Here is a 14,848-nt window from a genome sequence, read left to right on the forward strand (position 1 = left end):
TATATTATAAAGCAGCGGTTACCAAAACCATTTGGTATTGGCTAAGAAATAGACTAGTTGATCAGTGGAATAGGTTAGGTTCAAAGGACAAAATAGTCAATAACTTTAATAGTCTTGTCTTTGACAAAGCTAAAGACCCCAGCTTTTGGGATAAGAATTCACTGTTTGACAAAAACTGCTGCGAAAATTGGAAATTAGTATGGCAGAAACTAGGCATTGACCCACACTTAACACTGTACACCAAAATAAGGTCAAAATGGGTTCATGATCTAGGCATAAAGATGAGATTATAAATAAATTAGAAGAACATAGGAGAGTTTACCTCTCAGACCTGTGGAGGAGGAAGGAATTTATGACCAAAGAAGAACTAAAGATCATTATTGATCACAAAATAGAAAATTTTGATTATATCAAATTGAAAAGTTTTTGTACAAACAAAACTAATGCAGACAAGATTAGAAGGGAAGCAATAAACTAGGAAAACATTTTTACATAAAGGTTCTGATAAAGGCCTCATTTCCAAAATATATAGAGAATTGACTCTATAAGAAATCAAGCCATTTTCCAATTGATAAATGTCCAAAGGACATGAATAGACAATTCTCAGATGAAGAAATTGAAACTATTTCTAGCCATATGAAAAGATGTTCCAAGTCATTATCAATCAGAGAAATGCAAATTAAGACAACTCTGAGATACCACTACACGCCTGTCAGATTGGCTAGAATGACGGGGAAAGATAATGAGGAATGTTGAAGGGGATGTGGGAAAACTGGGACACTGATACATTGTTGGTGGAATTGTGAACACATCCAGCCATTCTGGAGAGCAATTTGGAACTATGCTCAAAAAGTTATCAAACTGTGCATACCCTTTGATCCAGCAGTGCTACTACTGGGCTTATATCCCAAAGAGATCTTAAAGAAGGGAAAGGGATTTGTATGTGCAAAAATGTTTGTAGCAGTCCTCTTTGTAGTGGCCAGAAAGTGGAAACTGAGTGGATGTCCATCAATTGGAGAATGGCTGAATAAATTGTGGTATATGAATGTTATGGAATATTATTGTTCTGTAAGAAATGACCAGCAGGATGATTTCAGAAAGACCTGGAGAGACTTACATGAACTGATGCTGAAACAAGCAGGACCTGGAGATCATTATATACTTCAACAACAATACTATATAATGATCAATTCTGATGGACATGGCTCTCTTCAACAATGAGATGAACCAAATCAGTTCCAATAGAGCAGTAATGAATTGAACCAGCTATACCCAGTGAAAGAACTCTGGGAAATGAGTGTGAACCACCTCATAGAATTCCCAATCCCTCTATTTTTGTCCACCTGCATTTTTTATTTCCTTTGCAGGTTAATTGTACACTATTTCAAAGTCTGATTCTTCTTGTGCAGCAAAATAACTGTATGGGCATGTATACATACATTGTATTTAACATACTTTAACATATTTGACATGTATTGGTCAACCTGCCATCTGGGGGAGAGGATAGGGGGAAGGAGGGGAAAAATTGGAACAAAAGGTTTTGCAATTGTCAATGCTGAAAAATTACCCACGCATATATCTTGTAAATAAAAAACTATTTAAAAAGTATTGTGCATCTCATTATTAAACATTAGCACATTCTTGTCTAGAGCTCATTTGCTTCCATCTTCTGTAGCAGTCTGTCATTTCCTTACTCCTCTACTCTTTAAACTTTTTCTATCTACTAGCTTCCTTCTCACAGCTGAACTCTTAGAAAAAGCTATCTATACCCACTACTTCTATTGCTTCTCTTCTTAAGTTCCTTTTCAGCTCTCTGCAACCTTACTTTAGACTGTGTCACTCAGTTGAAACTGCTCTCTCCAAAGTTACCAATAGTTTCTAATATGATCTGATTACAGTTCTTTCAGTCCTCATCCCTCTCAAACTTTGCTTGCTTTGACACTGTTGACTACTTTAAAATTCTTCTTTTCTCTTTGGACTTTTGTGATACCCTTCTGGTTCTCCTCCTACCCATCTAATCAATTCTCAATCTTTTTGCTGATTTATCAACCAGATCATGCTACCTAACTGGCCTCCTACACTTCTCTCTTTACATATTCTCTTTATCTCATTTGATGATTCTATGTATTATGTTTATCATCTTTATACTGATGATTCCTAGATGTATCTGTTCTGCCCCAAACTTTTCCCTCAGTTTTAATCACATTTACTATCTGCCTATTGAGTAGTTTAAACTGAATATCCCAGAGATATCTCAAATTGAACATATCTAAAGTAATCTTTATTATCTTTCCCCCAAAGCCCACCCCTCTTTTAAAGATGCCTAGAAGGTCCAACACAGTTCTTTTTTGTTATTGTTCAGTCATTCTGACTGTGTCTGAGATTTTGAAACCCATTTGTGGTTTTCTTTTTCTTTTTTTGCCAAATCTATTTTTAAGAAGTTGTCTTCTTCAAAAGGGGAGGACATGGCAGGTGTGTGTGTGTGTGGGGTGTGGTTCAGAAATGATGAGGAATCACCATTTAATAAAAAAGCTGGAGAGATCTCTAGAAGCAAAGCAAAGTTTATTATATGTCTCACGAGAATTGGGCGGTCCACCCATCGAGCAGACAATAGAAGGAAGAAGCACCTTCTGGGGCAGGGTTAATACTTTTAATCCCTAATGCAAATACCCCCTCCCTCCACTGACCCTCATCTTCATTGGCTGAGGATTTTATATTCTAAACTCGGGAACTACCCAAGAAATTGAACTTGACCAATAAGTACATAGTTGCCCATACTTGACTGAAATAGGGAGAAAATGATGTCATGGGAGTATGGCCGGAAGGGGACTTAAGTATGCCTTTGACTCAATTTTCAAAGTCCTTCAGGCCTACTCAAACTCTGAAGTAGATGAAGCTTTACTCGATTTTCACAACTGTCTTGAAAGATCTCACCTCATCTCGTTCAGCAGGCATGTAGTTACTGGCTGTTTGTGCTGAAGTTTGCCTTTTGCACTAGGGCTGGAGTCCTCATAGCTGGCCTGCTGAGTCAGGACCAAGGAACCAAAGTTATTGATCTGTGATATAGCTGAGAGTTTCCTGCTAGAGTGTCCCTTTTACTCAAGTGAGTCAGACCTTTCCTGGAGTCCTTTTGGGTTATTTCAAGCTGGAAAATTGTTTCACTCCGTTTGGGTTCTGTCACTCTAGAATCTACTCAGATGCTTGATTTCTTGTTGCTTCTGATGGAAACTAGGGAGAGTTCAGGCAAGTTCTTGGCTTCTCTCAACCATCTTGGCTTTACCCCTTCCCTTCCATTTGTTTTTTGTTTGTTTGTTTTTGGGGGAAGGTCAAAGAACTGGAGTAGTTGCCCACTACCTTTTCCAACTCATTTGGCAGGTGAGGAAATTTAGGATTAAATAATTTGTCCAGAGTCATACAAATAGTAAGTGTCTAAGGCCAGATTTGAACTCAGGAAGATCAGTCTTCCTGATTTCAGGCCCTGTACTCTATCCACTGCACTCTGTAGCTGTCCTATCCTTGTAGTCTCCTGTATTTATAACCTTGGCTTTGTATTTGATTTTTCACTCTTCCTACCTCATTCATTAACTTATCAAATCTTGTTCTTTTTAAAAACCTCTATCCCATATTTCACACCTGACACCTCTCTACCCATATATCCCAGCACATTAATTCAGACTCTCTGTGCCTGATGACTGTATAGTAACTAGGTGCTTAATGAATATTTAATAACGATTGATTGATTCATTCTTGAATAGTGGGCTAAAGGGGGACAGGTAATGGCACAATGCGAGGCCTCCCACCTACAATCACTCCTTTACTCCTAAGGGTCCATTCCCAGCCATCTCTGGGGGAGGTTGTACCTCTCCTGGCGTAGCTTACATACCAGAGCAGGGAAGAATGAACTCTACTGCCACTACATGGGTGTGGACAGTCCCTGCTGGCCCTATTTTGTTCCTGTCACTGTGGTATCCTCCTCATTAAGGGCCCCCAGGGTATTCTCTGATGTCTATCTCCTACCTACAGATTCTTCTTCTTCTATGGGCCTTGTTTCCTAAGAAAGCCTTTTTAAGGCTTCTCCTTCATGCTTGTGCTGGCTACTAGAACTGCTAATTCTATTTCTGGTTAGGGATCCCGGTACATGTAATAAAATACCAACACGGTTGTGTAATCCTCTAAAAGTCCTATCTAGTATCTTCAATGAATCAACAAGTATGGAACAAATTCAGTTCAATCTAGGAGATACCTTGTGGTACTGTGGAAAGAACACTAGACCTGGATTTGAGATCACATCCTGACTGTGCTACATATGTATCCTTGGCCAACTAAATTCCTCCTCGATAAAATAGGCAGTTGGACTAGATCTCTAAGATACTTTCCAATTCTGTATACATAACAATAACATAACAAAAAGGTTACATTTTTACAGACTTTTAAGGTTAACAAAGTATTTGGTGTTTATATCCTGTGAAATTCATGACAATCCTTTGGAGTATATATTGTAAATATTATTTGCATTTTGTAGATGAATTCAAAGAAGTACAGAGAGATAAAGTCACTTGCCCACATCTAAGTGGTACAACGGATAAGAGCTTTGGGTCAGGAGTAAGATCTGCGTTCAAATTCAGCCTTAGATTCTTAGTTATGTGTCTCTAGGCCAATTCATTTTGTAATGCCGAAGAAACTGAGCAAGACAAGGGATTAGAGACCAATTCAATAGCTTATTAAATGGAGAGAAATACTGGGACCAATGGATCCATGGTTGATCCCAGGGCTAGAGGAGATTATCATCTCAAAGAGTCTAGCTAAAGAACAATGAGATAGTGGTACCTAGGTGGGGATAACCTAATGGAGGGAGGTTACTGATATTCTAATGACATCTAAAATGGATAAACCTTTATCTTGTCAAACATTAAGAAAGAATGCCTATAAAACCTTTATCTCAAACATTAAGAGGGAAAGGTTATAACCTATAAATAGGACAATTGAAGAAACTGGGTCACAACATTAAAAGGGAACTTTGGCATAACAATTTAATCTCTATCAGCCTCAGTTTCTTCAATTTAAGATGAAGATTATAATAGCACCTATCTCCTGTAATTGTTGTGAGGATCAAGTGAGATAAAATTTGTAAAATACTTAGCACAGTGTATGGCAAAAAGTAGGTGCTTTTCTACATATATTTAGCAAATGGTTGAGATGAGATAAAGCTATATCTTTCTTTTTTTTTGTTTTCTTTTTTATTAGAGCTTTTTATTTTTCAAAACATATGCATGGGGGCAGTGTAGTGGATAGAGCACCAATCCTGAAGTCAGGAGGACCTGGGTTCAAATGTGACTCAGAGATGGAAAATTTCCTGGCAAGGTGACCCTGGGCAAGCCACTTAACCCCAATTGCCTCAGCAAAAAAAAAAAAAAAAAAAAAAAAGAAAGAAAGAAAGAAAAAAGAAAAAGAAAAAGAAAACAAAGACAAAAAAAAACTATGTGTGGGCAAGTTTTCAACATCAGCCCTTGCAAAACCCTGTGTTCAAATTTTCCCACCTTTCCCTAGATGGCAAGTAGTCCAATATATGTTAAATTCAATCTATGCATACATATTCATACAATTATCATGCTGCACAAGAGAAAAAGAGAACACAAACTGTAAGCAAACAACGAGAGTGAGAATGCCGTGTTGTGCTCCACACTCAGTTCCCACCGTTCTCTCTCTGGGTGTAAATGGCTCTCTTTGTCACTGAACAACTGGAACTGATTTGGTTCATCTCATTGCCGGGGATGGCCAGGTCCATCAGAACTGATCATTATACAGTATTGTTGTTGAAGTATATAATGATCTCCTGGCGTTTCCCTCAGCATCAGTTCGTGTCAGTCTCTCCAGGCCTGTCTGAAATCCTCCTGCCGGTCATTTCTTACAGAACAGTAATATTCCATAATATTCATATGCCCCAATTCATTCAGCCGTTCTGGGTATCCCCTCGGCTTCCAGTTTCTGGCCACTGCAAAAAGGACAAAGCCAAATCTTTCACCGAGGAATCTGGAACTCCTTCTACTACAACCTTATGCATCTTGTGCAGTCCTGATCAGTGAAGGAGATAGGAGGATAAATAAGACAGCCCACTACGGAAGATGTACACAAATAAAAATGAGAGGCAGGCTAGGACAAGGCCGGAGAACACGTGGGGGGAAAAGCTAGCAGAGTAGGCAGAGATCATTTATTAAGAGTCCGAGTGGGTCAGACACTGGACTAAGTAATCAACCAATCAGTAAACATTTAATAAGCGCCTACTATGTGCCAGTTTCTGATTTAAGGCTGGGGACACAAAAAAAGGCAAAGACAGTTTCTGCAACAAGCTTTTCTTTCCACCACCAGCGGGCAGCGGCTGAGAACTACATTTCCCGTGAGGCTGTGCAGCTGTGCTCGCGATATTTAGCTTAAATTGAAGGCGGGAGTGCGGATATCGGCAGCCCCCGGCGGGGCTCGGAGAGAGTCGGCCTTGTTCTCCGTCTGGCTTCCGGGGTAAGGCCGTCCCAACTCCCATTCGCCCCCTCCTTTCTCCCGTCTGGTGGCGGTGGAGCCTCCTGACCCCACCTGGGTCATACCTGGCCCCGCCCGCGGCTTCATTGCGAGGGGGAGGGGAAGAACCGCTGACTTGGTTCTATTACTTCCTCCCGACTTCATCTCCCGAGGACCCTTGAACCCCACCCTCTCCTCTCCATTATCCCCTCTTAACCCCCACCCCCGTGCCTCCACTCCATGGTCTCTCGGGACACACTTTCCTTCCCCCCGGCAGCTCGAGGGGGCTCCTTGTCCCATCCCACGGGTTCCATTCTAAGAGGACCTACTGATCTTTTCCTTTGGGCCCGCCTCACCTGAGCCCCAAGCTGAGCGGTGGTATCTTCAACTCAGGGGTCCCCGATGTTGCCCCTTCCCCGGGCTCCCTCCTCACGGGCCCTGGCCCACCCGGGATTCCTTGCCAACGACTTTGCCCATGTCTGTAACCCACCCAGAAGATATCCCTGCCCACGGAATCTCCCACCCAGGTATCGCCCAGCCTATTGCCTTTTCTTTCTCCTCTGCCCCCTCCCACTCTACCACTTCGGGGCGTCTCCGACCTTCCCGCTCTGCTGCCCTTCGCCCCGCCCAACCCCTTCGGAACCTCACTTGGGTTGACCCTTTATCCCCTTCTTCCCCGAGGGTACTTGGAGGTACTGGCCTGTCCCCATGGTCCCAGTTCTGGCCTTCCCTTCCCCTTGTAGCCCCTTCCTTGAACCCCCTCACCCAGCCCCTGTTTGTTTTGAGCTTAGACTCACCCCAACATCCTGGTACTGCCAGACTCTACTTATTCCTCCAAGGCTTCTCTCTATCCCCACTTATTACTCCCAATGAAGGAGGCTTTCTGAGGACCCTACCCTCAAATCTGATCCTTCCCAGGTGATTTCATCCCGGTGAACAACATGGAGTTTCTCTCTGAGAATGAAGGGACCAAGACTTTGCTTCATCACGTGCTAGAGATGCAGCCTCTAAGCTCCCCAGTCTCATCTAACACCAGGCTAAGGTTAGTCCATCAGCCCCTTGGCCGCCCTGTCACATTAATCAAAGGGCTCTCTCTCCACAACTCTTGGATGTTGTTAGCACTGCCTGCAGTCAGTCAGCAAGCACAGATGGCCCTACTGGACATTGTGGGGACATTTAAAAACAAAACATGGAAATTTTTCCATATAATGATGCTGAGTACAATTAGGTGTGCTAGTTTATAATTTATTGGGGGAGTGGCTATTTTACATATATGCATTTTATTACATATTTTAAATACTAATCATTTAAGTAAAAATAATTATTGAAATATACATATTTTACATATATACATATTTTAGGACAGCATGGACTAATCATTGTTGAGTCCTGTTCAACTCTTAGAGGACCCTTTTGAGTTTTTCTTGGCAAAGATACTGGAAGGGTTTGCCATCTCCTTCAACTGTTTGATGGATGAGGAACCTGAGGCAAACAGGGTTAAGGGTCCCTCAGCTAGTAAGTGTTTGAGGTTAGATTTGAACTCATGAAGATGAGGCTTCTTGACTGCAACCCCAAGGATCTATAGTGCCACCTAGCTGTCCCAGGGTCTAATGGAAAGAATGTCAGATTTGGATTCAGGAGAGATCTCTATTGAAATGCTGCTTCTGAAACTGGTTCTAGTGTTACATTAATTCATCATGGACCTGTCTTTTTCTATGATGGGGGCATAAGATCTCTGTCTACAAGATTATTGAAATGAGCCTTGGGACAATGTACTGAAAGTTCTTTTAAGAGCTTCATAAATGTATGTGGCCTGGCTTTCTGACCTTCCTTTTATCTTATCTTCAAGGATACCTATTACAGTTTGACTGTCAAAGTTAATTACCATAAAAGGTTTTAGACTCCAGAGGGAATCTTAGGAATCACCTAGTCCAACCTTATTTTGCAGATGAAAAAGTTGAATAATAGAGACTTAAAATGATTTGATAGGCACAAGGAAGCTTACTCCGAGTGTGCCATGCAAAGTTTTAAAGATAAATGTTAAGGGCCTCAATATTAGCATGACAGATAAAGCATATTTAATACCTACTATGTGCTAGGCATACAAGAGACAGTACTTACTCTCAAGAACTTTACATTTTTGTTGGGGATGCCACGTAAAGGAGATTTAGGAGGAGGAGAAGTTATGGGTCCTCTTTCCTGGGTGTCCTGAAGATGAGCCTCATTCCTCCTTAGATGAGGTGAAAGGTCATGACCTATGAGAACTCAGATAGTTCCAGGGGCTGAGATATTTTTAAGAGTATTTCTGACATTCCTATGGACACAGGTAGGATTGGTCTGATTAGAACAAGACTCTTCTATAGTAACAGCCCCACTTCTGGGACTCCTTAAATTTCTGTATTCTTTTTTAGCAAGCGAAGTCTTTCCTTACCCACAAACCATCCATGCCGCAACCTACGTGCCTCTCTGCCTAACTCACTTCCGAGTAAGCAAACAAAGGTAAACATTGAAGATTCCCTTATCTCTTTTCTGAGAGACAGGGAAAGGTGTACTATGAAACCTGGAATTCTCTGGCCTGGAAATTGAGAATGCAACCCCAGCTTATTGTTGTTTCCATTTCTTCTGACTGTTGGTGACCCTATTTTGGGTTTTCATGGTAAAGATACTGGAGTATTTAGCCATTTTCTTCTCTAGCTTATTTTATAGGTGAGGTAACAGATAATGTTAAATGACTGCCAAGGGTCACACAGTACATGTCTAAGGCCAGTTTGAATTCAGGTTTTCCTGATTCTAGGCCTGGTCTTCAATTCACTGTGCCACCTAGCTGCCCAAAGATGGTGGGGATTTGGCCTAGCTAAGCAGAGCCTTCAAGCCTATAAAAATGCTGTACTTAAAGAGCATGGGACTTGGAGAAAGAAAACCTGAATATGAATTTTTTCTCTGGCACTAGCAGAGAAGCTTGCCTAATTAGGACCAGAAAAATTTGATCTTACCTTTAAAATGAGGATAGTGGTCTTTGCACTGACTCTTTATTGAGCTGTCTGTAAAGAATTTTATAAACCTTAATGATACAGAATCATGAGTTATTATTGGGGTTGTTTGAATCCTGGTTAGACTTTAGCTCAAAATGGGAGAAGGGTTTCTAAAAATTGGATCCATGGATAACCGATTTACTGGGGGGTACTGATTCCAGGCCTATAGGGAATAGTTCTGCCCAAAATAGATACTTCAGTGCTGACATGCTTATTTATTCCTTGTATGCCCTCTTTAGCCAGCACCTGCTCAGCAAAAGGACATTGGAGCTAATGGTCAGCTCTTTGACTTCTTGGAAGAAGGCACACCCAGGTTTCTTCTGAAGAAAATCCTACAGACTGGTGAGCCAAGGTCTGGGCATCTGGGGCACTGGTTGAACTCCATGGCAGAATGTGCAGCCTTAGAGTGTTCCAAACCAAGATGTAGGTGATATAGGTAATTGTCTCTTCAGAGAAAGATCCCTATTCTCTCTAGAGATAGCTTGCGCCTCTTCAGAACAAGACAGCATGGTGTCAGGGGCTGCTGAAATAGAAGAGATAGGTTCCCATTGACCCTTGTTCCTAGGACCTCATTTTCATGCATGGGGGTTCCAGCACCATCTCATGCTTTCTTCCAATGATTGTCCTCTTTGTAGCTTCAGAAGCCTCTGTCCTGGTACCTGCCTTGGTGAATTCACAAGAGCCAGAACCTGTTGAGTTACAAGAGGAAAGCAAATCTTTCAGGTCTGAGGCATTTTGAGAACTAAAAGCTTCCAGAAAAGCCACAGATCCAAGGAGCACCATACTGAAGATTGGCTCGCTTTCCTTTCAGCCTGGAGTTGCAGCTTCCCGAGTCTGAGTCCTCTGTGACTGTAGCTCCAGAGTTTCTGGTGCAGAGCAGAAAGAAGCGCTGCCTTAGTGTCTCTGAGTTTGAACAGGAAGTGGACCAAGGACTTGCTGTTGCTTCAGGTGAGGTTCATAGGGTCCAGAGCCTTTTATGGGAACTCCTGTGTAGGCTGCCCACTGTTGATTGCTCTGCTGAACTTTGAGAATACTTGGTACTGCATGAGCAATAGGTTCCAGGTGATGGAGGGTGAAGTCTACAGGGATGAATAACCAATTGTGCTTCAGCTCCCATCTTCCTACTCTGATGATCAGGATTTCTTCTATTTCTCTTTTTTTTTTTTTGGACAGAAAATCTCACTGGAAAGCAGCCAGCTTTAGCCAACAAGTCCCCTGTGACCAGGTGCCCAAGTATTACTCTGTATTACCATGCGGGGGAGGGCAGAACCAGAAGACTGGAGGAGGGATAGATTATAGAATGTAACAGAAAATCATCCTGTAGCTCCTAGAAGAGAAACCTTTTTGGAAACACTAAGGGTCAATTTTCCAAGGAAGTGGGCCAGGGCAGGGGAGAGTGTTATCTAATAGCTAATCCACCTTTGGGTAATGGATGTCTACTTCGGCAAGGCTTTTACAGCAAGCCTTCCTTTTGTCAGGTCCTTCAACCTCACCTTGGCCACAATTCTGCCCCCTGAGTCTGTAGAGAGGCCTGGCTTGGCCCGAAGGCCTCCGACCCGTAAGACAGTTGACATCAAAGCATTTGAACAAAGATTAAAGGCTGTCCCACTGACTCATCTCCTAGGTAAGGCCACCTAGTCCTGAGTTCTGTGAGGAGATAGTCTAGACTTTATCACAAAACCCCCAAATATCCTGCTTCTTTTCTCCTTTCCTCCTACCTTCACCACCTTAGACACTTCTGGCCTAAGTGGTGTTTCAGGATCCCAAATTTTTTTTTTCCTTTTATAGTCTGTCTCGAGTTTTCTAAGCCATGTAATTGAGGTGAAAAGGCTGTCACTGAAGAATTGGCTATTCTTACCTTCCTTTTGGAAATTCCTTTGAACATTAGGGAAGGAACAGTAATGAGCTTGAAGATTGCCAGTTAAGGATTAAAGATAAAATCAGTTATATAGTGTTTAGTATAATGCTTATTGAAACAGAACAGCTTCAAGGTTCTTTATTACCAGATGTACCTTGATTCCCTAGGCAGATCCGTACCTCTCATGTGCTAATATTATTCCAGAGGTCACCCAGCTTTTCCTTTGGCCCTCACTGGGCAACATGGCTAAAAGTGCTGGCTGCCAGAAGAGGAGCAGTAGTGGAGAAACTGGATGGCGAAGCATCTGCATGAGGAATCCTTTACCCCCTGGGGCTTTCCTCCTAAGATGATGGAGTAGAGATGACAGATTTGTGGGTCATTTGGGTGGTCTTCAATGCAGCTAGTTAGCCCTTGGAGTGAGCTCCTAGACCAGAGGCCTTATTTCAGTTCAGGAACTTGGCCCTCTGACAGTCGTCTCCTTTGTTTCTCTCTCCATGTCTAGATCATCACGCTTATCACAGTGTCACGTCTGTCGATAGTAATGGGTCCTTCCAGGCAAGTCGTGACTCCGTAGGCTTCCGGAGAAACTTGGCAGAGGGTCCAGATCTGAGAGCTGTGACCAAGCAGGCTGATCAAGGAACGGAGAAAGGTGCAGGGTTCAGGGCAGGGCAGAGGGCCTTGTTCCAGCCAGACTTAGGCCAAGGGCTAGGAAGTATGGGTAGCAAAGCTAGACATCCCCAGGATGTGGGGGTGATGGCCATTACCCTTTATCATTGAATGACCCATATGATGCTTTTCCAGCCTGGGCTGGACTGGGGATGAGAAGTGAGAGAGGTCCTGAGGGATCCGAGGAGGTTAGAGAGAGGTCATCAATCTCTTTTATTTTCTTCTTTGGTATTTAGGTGTTAGGAGACAAACCAAGTCTTACACCAAAAGTCCAAGTCAAAACACCCCCATCTCTGCCAGTCCCATGTCTACTGGAACACGAACCAGACCTTGGGTGGGAACCCCAAGACAAAACAGCCGCCTCTCTGCTCGCTCTGCCCCTGCTAGAAGTAGCATCTCCAGGAGCGCCAGAGCTAAGTCAGGAGAAGAGGAAGGAGTGAGATTGATGGAGGAAGAGACGGCCACAGAGTCTGGAGAGAACACAGAAGTCCCTGAAAGGACTGGTAATGTCAAGGTTCAACCAAGACTAGTGTAATTAGGCTAGTTCAGGTTGGTTCACCATGCTTCTCCAGTATTCCCAGTCTCTGGGGATGGGGAAAGCTACTTGGACTTTTGCTGGGACCCTATGAATCCTTAGACTTCTGAGCTGATTGTGGGGAATGTTGAAGATTTCTTAGGATTAACAGTCCATCATTTGGGCATTTACACGTTGATGGGACTCAGAGAAGAGACATATTTTCAGGGGACAGCTGGGTGTCCACTTGGCCAATGGGTAGAATCCGTCATCTTGGATCTTCTCTTTTTAGAGGATTCAGAACTTAGCATGAGGACTCCAGAATTTCTCCGGGCCAAGCGACATCATTTCCTTTCACAGCCTCCTAATCCTGTCCTCAGTATTACCCCAACACCTCCTAATACTACTACTCCCCTGTAAGTATCTGTTATGTTAGTCTCTGAAAGGGAACAGTGCTCTGGGAAAACTGGTGCTCTCCAGCTCTAGTCCAAGTGGGGAAATCGTGAAAAATAGAGATGGAGACATCTTTGGGGCTGCCAGGTAACAAGTAGAGACATATTGGGCTCTAGGCAAATTTCTCACAGCAATAAATTGATGGCCATGCTACAGAAATTCAAGGGATTTAGAGTCTGGGCTGGGTCATTGTGCTTTTGTCCTGCCAGCTTCCTGCCAGGCTGCTAGAGCCATCTTGTTTCTATTCCTGACTCCTAGGTTGCCCTCCAAGTTTCCCCGGGCCAGACGTGCTCCCAAGCGCCGTGCCCCAGGCCCTAGGCAACCCCGTGATCCAGACAAAACTGGCCTCAACAATTACTGCAAAGTCTTCAGCTACTATGCCAAACTTCCTATGGAGAAGCCAGCCTCTCAGACCTTGATGAGGTGGTGAGTTGGGGGGGTTGACAATTGTTGGGGCCCTTTTCTCCCCATACCTGGGAATGGAGACTTAAACATTTTTGAGTGTTCTGCTTACAGACCTACTTCATAGTGCAGGATACTGGGCTTCTAATGCTTGCTTTGCCCTCATTATATAGCCTGGACCAGTATTTCAGGACACTTTGTGATGACCTGGAGACCTTCGCTCACCATGCAGGCCGAAAAACCGTGCTGTTGGCTGACTTGGAGCTGTTGATGAGGCGGTCAGTAGGCCTGAATCTGAGTTTTTCGTGCCCATACCCCAACTTCAAGAGTGGCAGGGACAGAGTGGGAGAAGGGGAGGGACAAGGGATAGAGAAGCCTCCTTCTCCAGAGAGGGGGTCTTGTGCTGAATTTCAGGGGAATCCCTCAAGTATGATATGACCATTTTCTTATCTTTTTCTAGGCAGGGCCTAGTGACTGATGAAGTTTCCCTCTATGTGCTTGTGGAGAGATATCTGCCCTTGGAGTATCGGAGGCTGCTCATTCCTTGTGCAGCCAGTGGCAATTCTGTCTTCCCTGCTGGGTAGGAATGCTGTCCTCCCAGCTTCTCCTCTAAGTCCATAGACAGACTCAGTAAAGAGGCAAGCAGGAGCTTCGGGCTGAGGCTCTTTGGAGGCCTCCAAGTAAGGCCTTTCCAAGAGTGAATTCTTCATATGCTATTCCTAGTATCAATAAAATGTGATAAAGCCACTTTAAAAAGATGCTGATGGGGCTGAGTGGGGGGCCAAAAGTAAAAGCCACTTTTTTTCTCTTCCCTAGATGGGGATCTCATTCCCTTTAGGTCTGGGGAGATGCATGGAACAATCAAGGAAAATGATTAAGCATTATGATCATATAACCTTAGAACTTGGAGCTTAGTGATCAGTCCAGCGCCTCTGCTGGCCTCTTGCCCATGGGCAGACTTCTACCTGGCTCCTTGACCTCTACAATAATCATCCTAATGCACTGGTGTGACCCTGATCATTCCTGTGCTGTAAAACCTTCAGGAACTCCCTTTTGTATACATAAGAAATCTCAAGTTCTCTTTCTTCTGGCTCGAACTCCAGCCAAGCAAGCTGTTTTTGGTTTTAATTGATCATTCCCCAACTTTGTTCCTCCATGTGATTCTGACTGTGGGACAGTAAGCTCTGCCCCTGTCTTTCTGGGAGCTTTTTTTTTTTTTTTTTTTTGCTCCAACATTCTTCTGTTTATACATAGTGTGTTCCCTAATAAGCTGAGGACTGTGAGGGTGGGGACTATGAGTTTTGTCCCTGTCTCTCCAGCCAGGGCCTAGCCCATGGCCCATAGGAAGAAAGTGCTTGTTGGATTGTTGACCTGAACCAAGATTCAGATATAGATCTTTAGGACTTCAAATCC

At 43.4% G+C, this 14,848-nt stretch overlaps 1 protein-coding gene across 4 annotated transcripts; it reads left to right on the forward strand.

Moving 5' to 3' along the window:
* The first annotated feature begins 6,413 nt into the window (after window positions 1-6,413).
* On the forward strand, window positions 6,414-14,191 carry CENPT (centromere protein T). Of its 4 annotated transcripts, none has more exons than XM_051974981.1 (15): window positions 6,414-6,513; window positions 6,904-7,037; window positions 7,429-7,552; window positions 8,922-9,009; window positions 9,782-9,884; window positions 10,178-10,265; window positions 10,354-10,490; window positions 10,716-10,767; window positions 11,021-11,166; window positions 11,903-12,049; window positions 12,303-12,569; window positions 12,873-12,996; window positions 13,292-13,459; window positions 13,609-13,713; window positions 13,896-14,191. In XM_051974981.1, exons 2-15 carry the CDS (start codon window positions 6,986-6,988, stop codon window positions 14,017-14,019), a joined length of 1,725 nt encoding a protein of 574 aa, XP_051830941.1. In that variant the 5' UTR covers window positions 6,414-6,513; window positions 6,904-6,985; the 3' UTR covers window positions 14,020-14,191. The 4 variants fall into 4 exon arrangements, with proteins under 4 accessions (XP_051830941.1, XP_051830942.1, XP_051830940.1 ...); XM_051974980.1 differs by having other exon boundaries at window positions 6,453-6,513; window positions 6,788-7,037; XM_051974982.1 differs by lacking the exon at window positions 6,904-7,037 and having other exon boundaries at window positions 6,422-6,513.
* The last annotated feature ends 657 nt before the right edge of the window (window positions 14,192-14,848 follow it).

Source organism: Antechinus flavipes, chromosome 2, assembly GCF_016432865.1.
Source record: "Antechinus flavipes isolate AdamAnt ecotype Samford, QLD, Australia chromosome 2, AdamAnt_v2, whole genome shotgun sequence".
Taxonomy (NCBI): Eukaryota; Metazoa; Chordata; class Mammalia; order Dasyuromorphia; family Dasyuridae; genus Antechinus; species Antechinus flavipes.

Coding starts and splice junctions, on each gene's coding strand:
- CENPT (XM_051974981.1), top strand. CDS start 6,986: ATGTCTGTAACCCACCCAGAAGATATCCCTGCCCACGGAATCTCCCAC. Junction 13,460..13,608: donor TCTCAGACCTTGATGAGGTG/GTGAGTTGGGGG, acceptor CTCATTATATAG/CCTGGACCAGTATTTCAGGA. Junction 13,714..13,895: donor TTGGAGCTGTTGATGAGGCG/GTCAGTAGGCCT, acceptor ATCTTTTTCTAG/GCAGGGCCTAGTGACTGATG.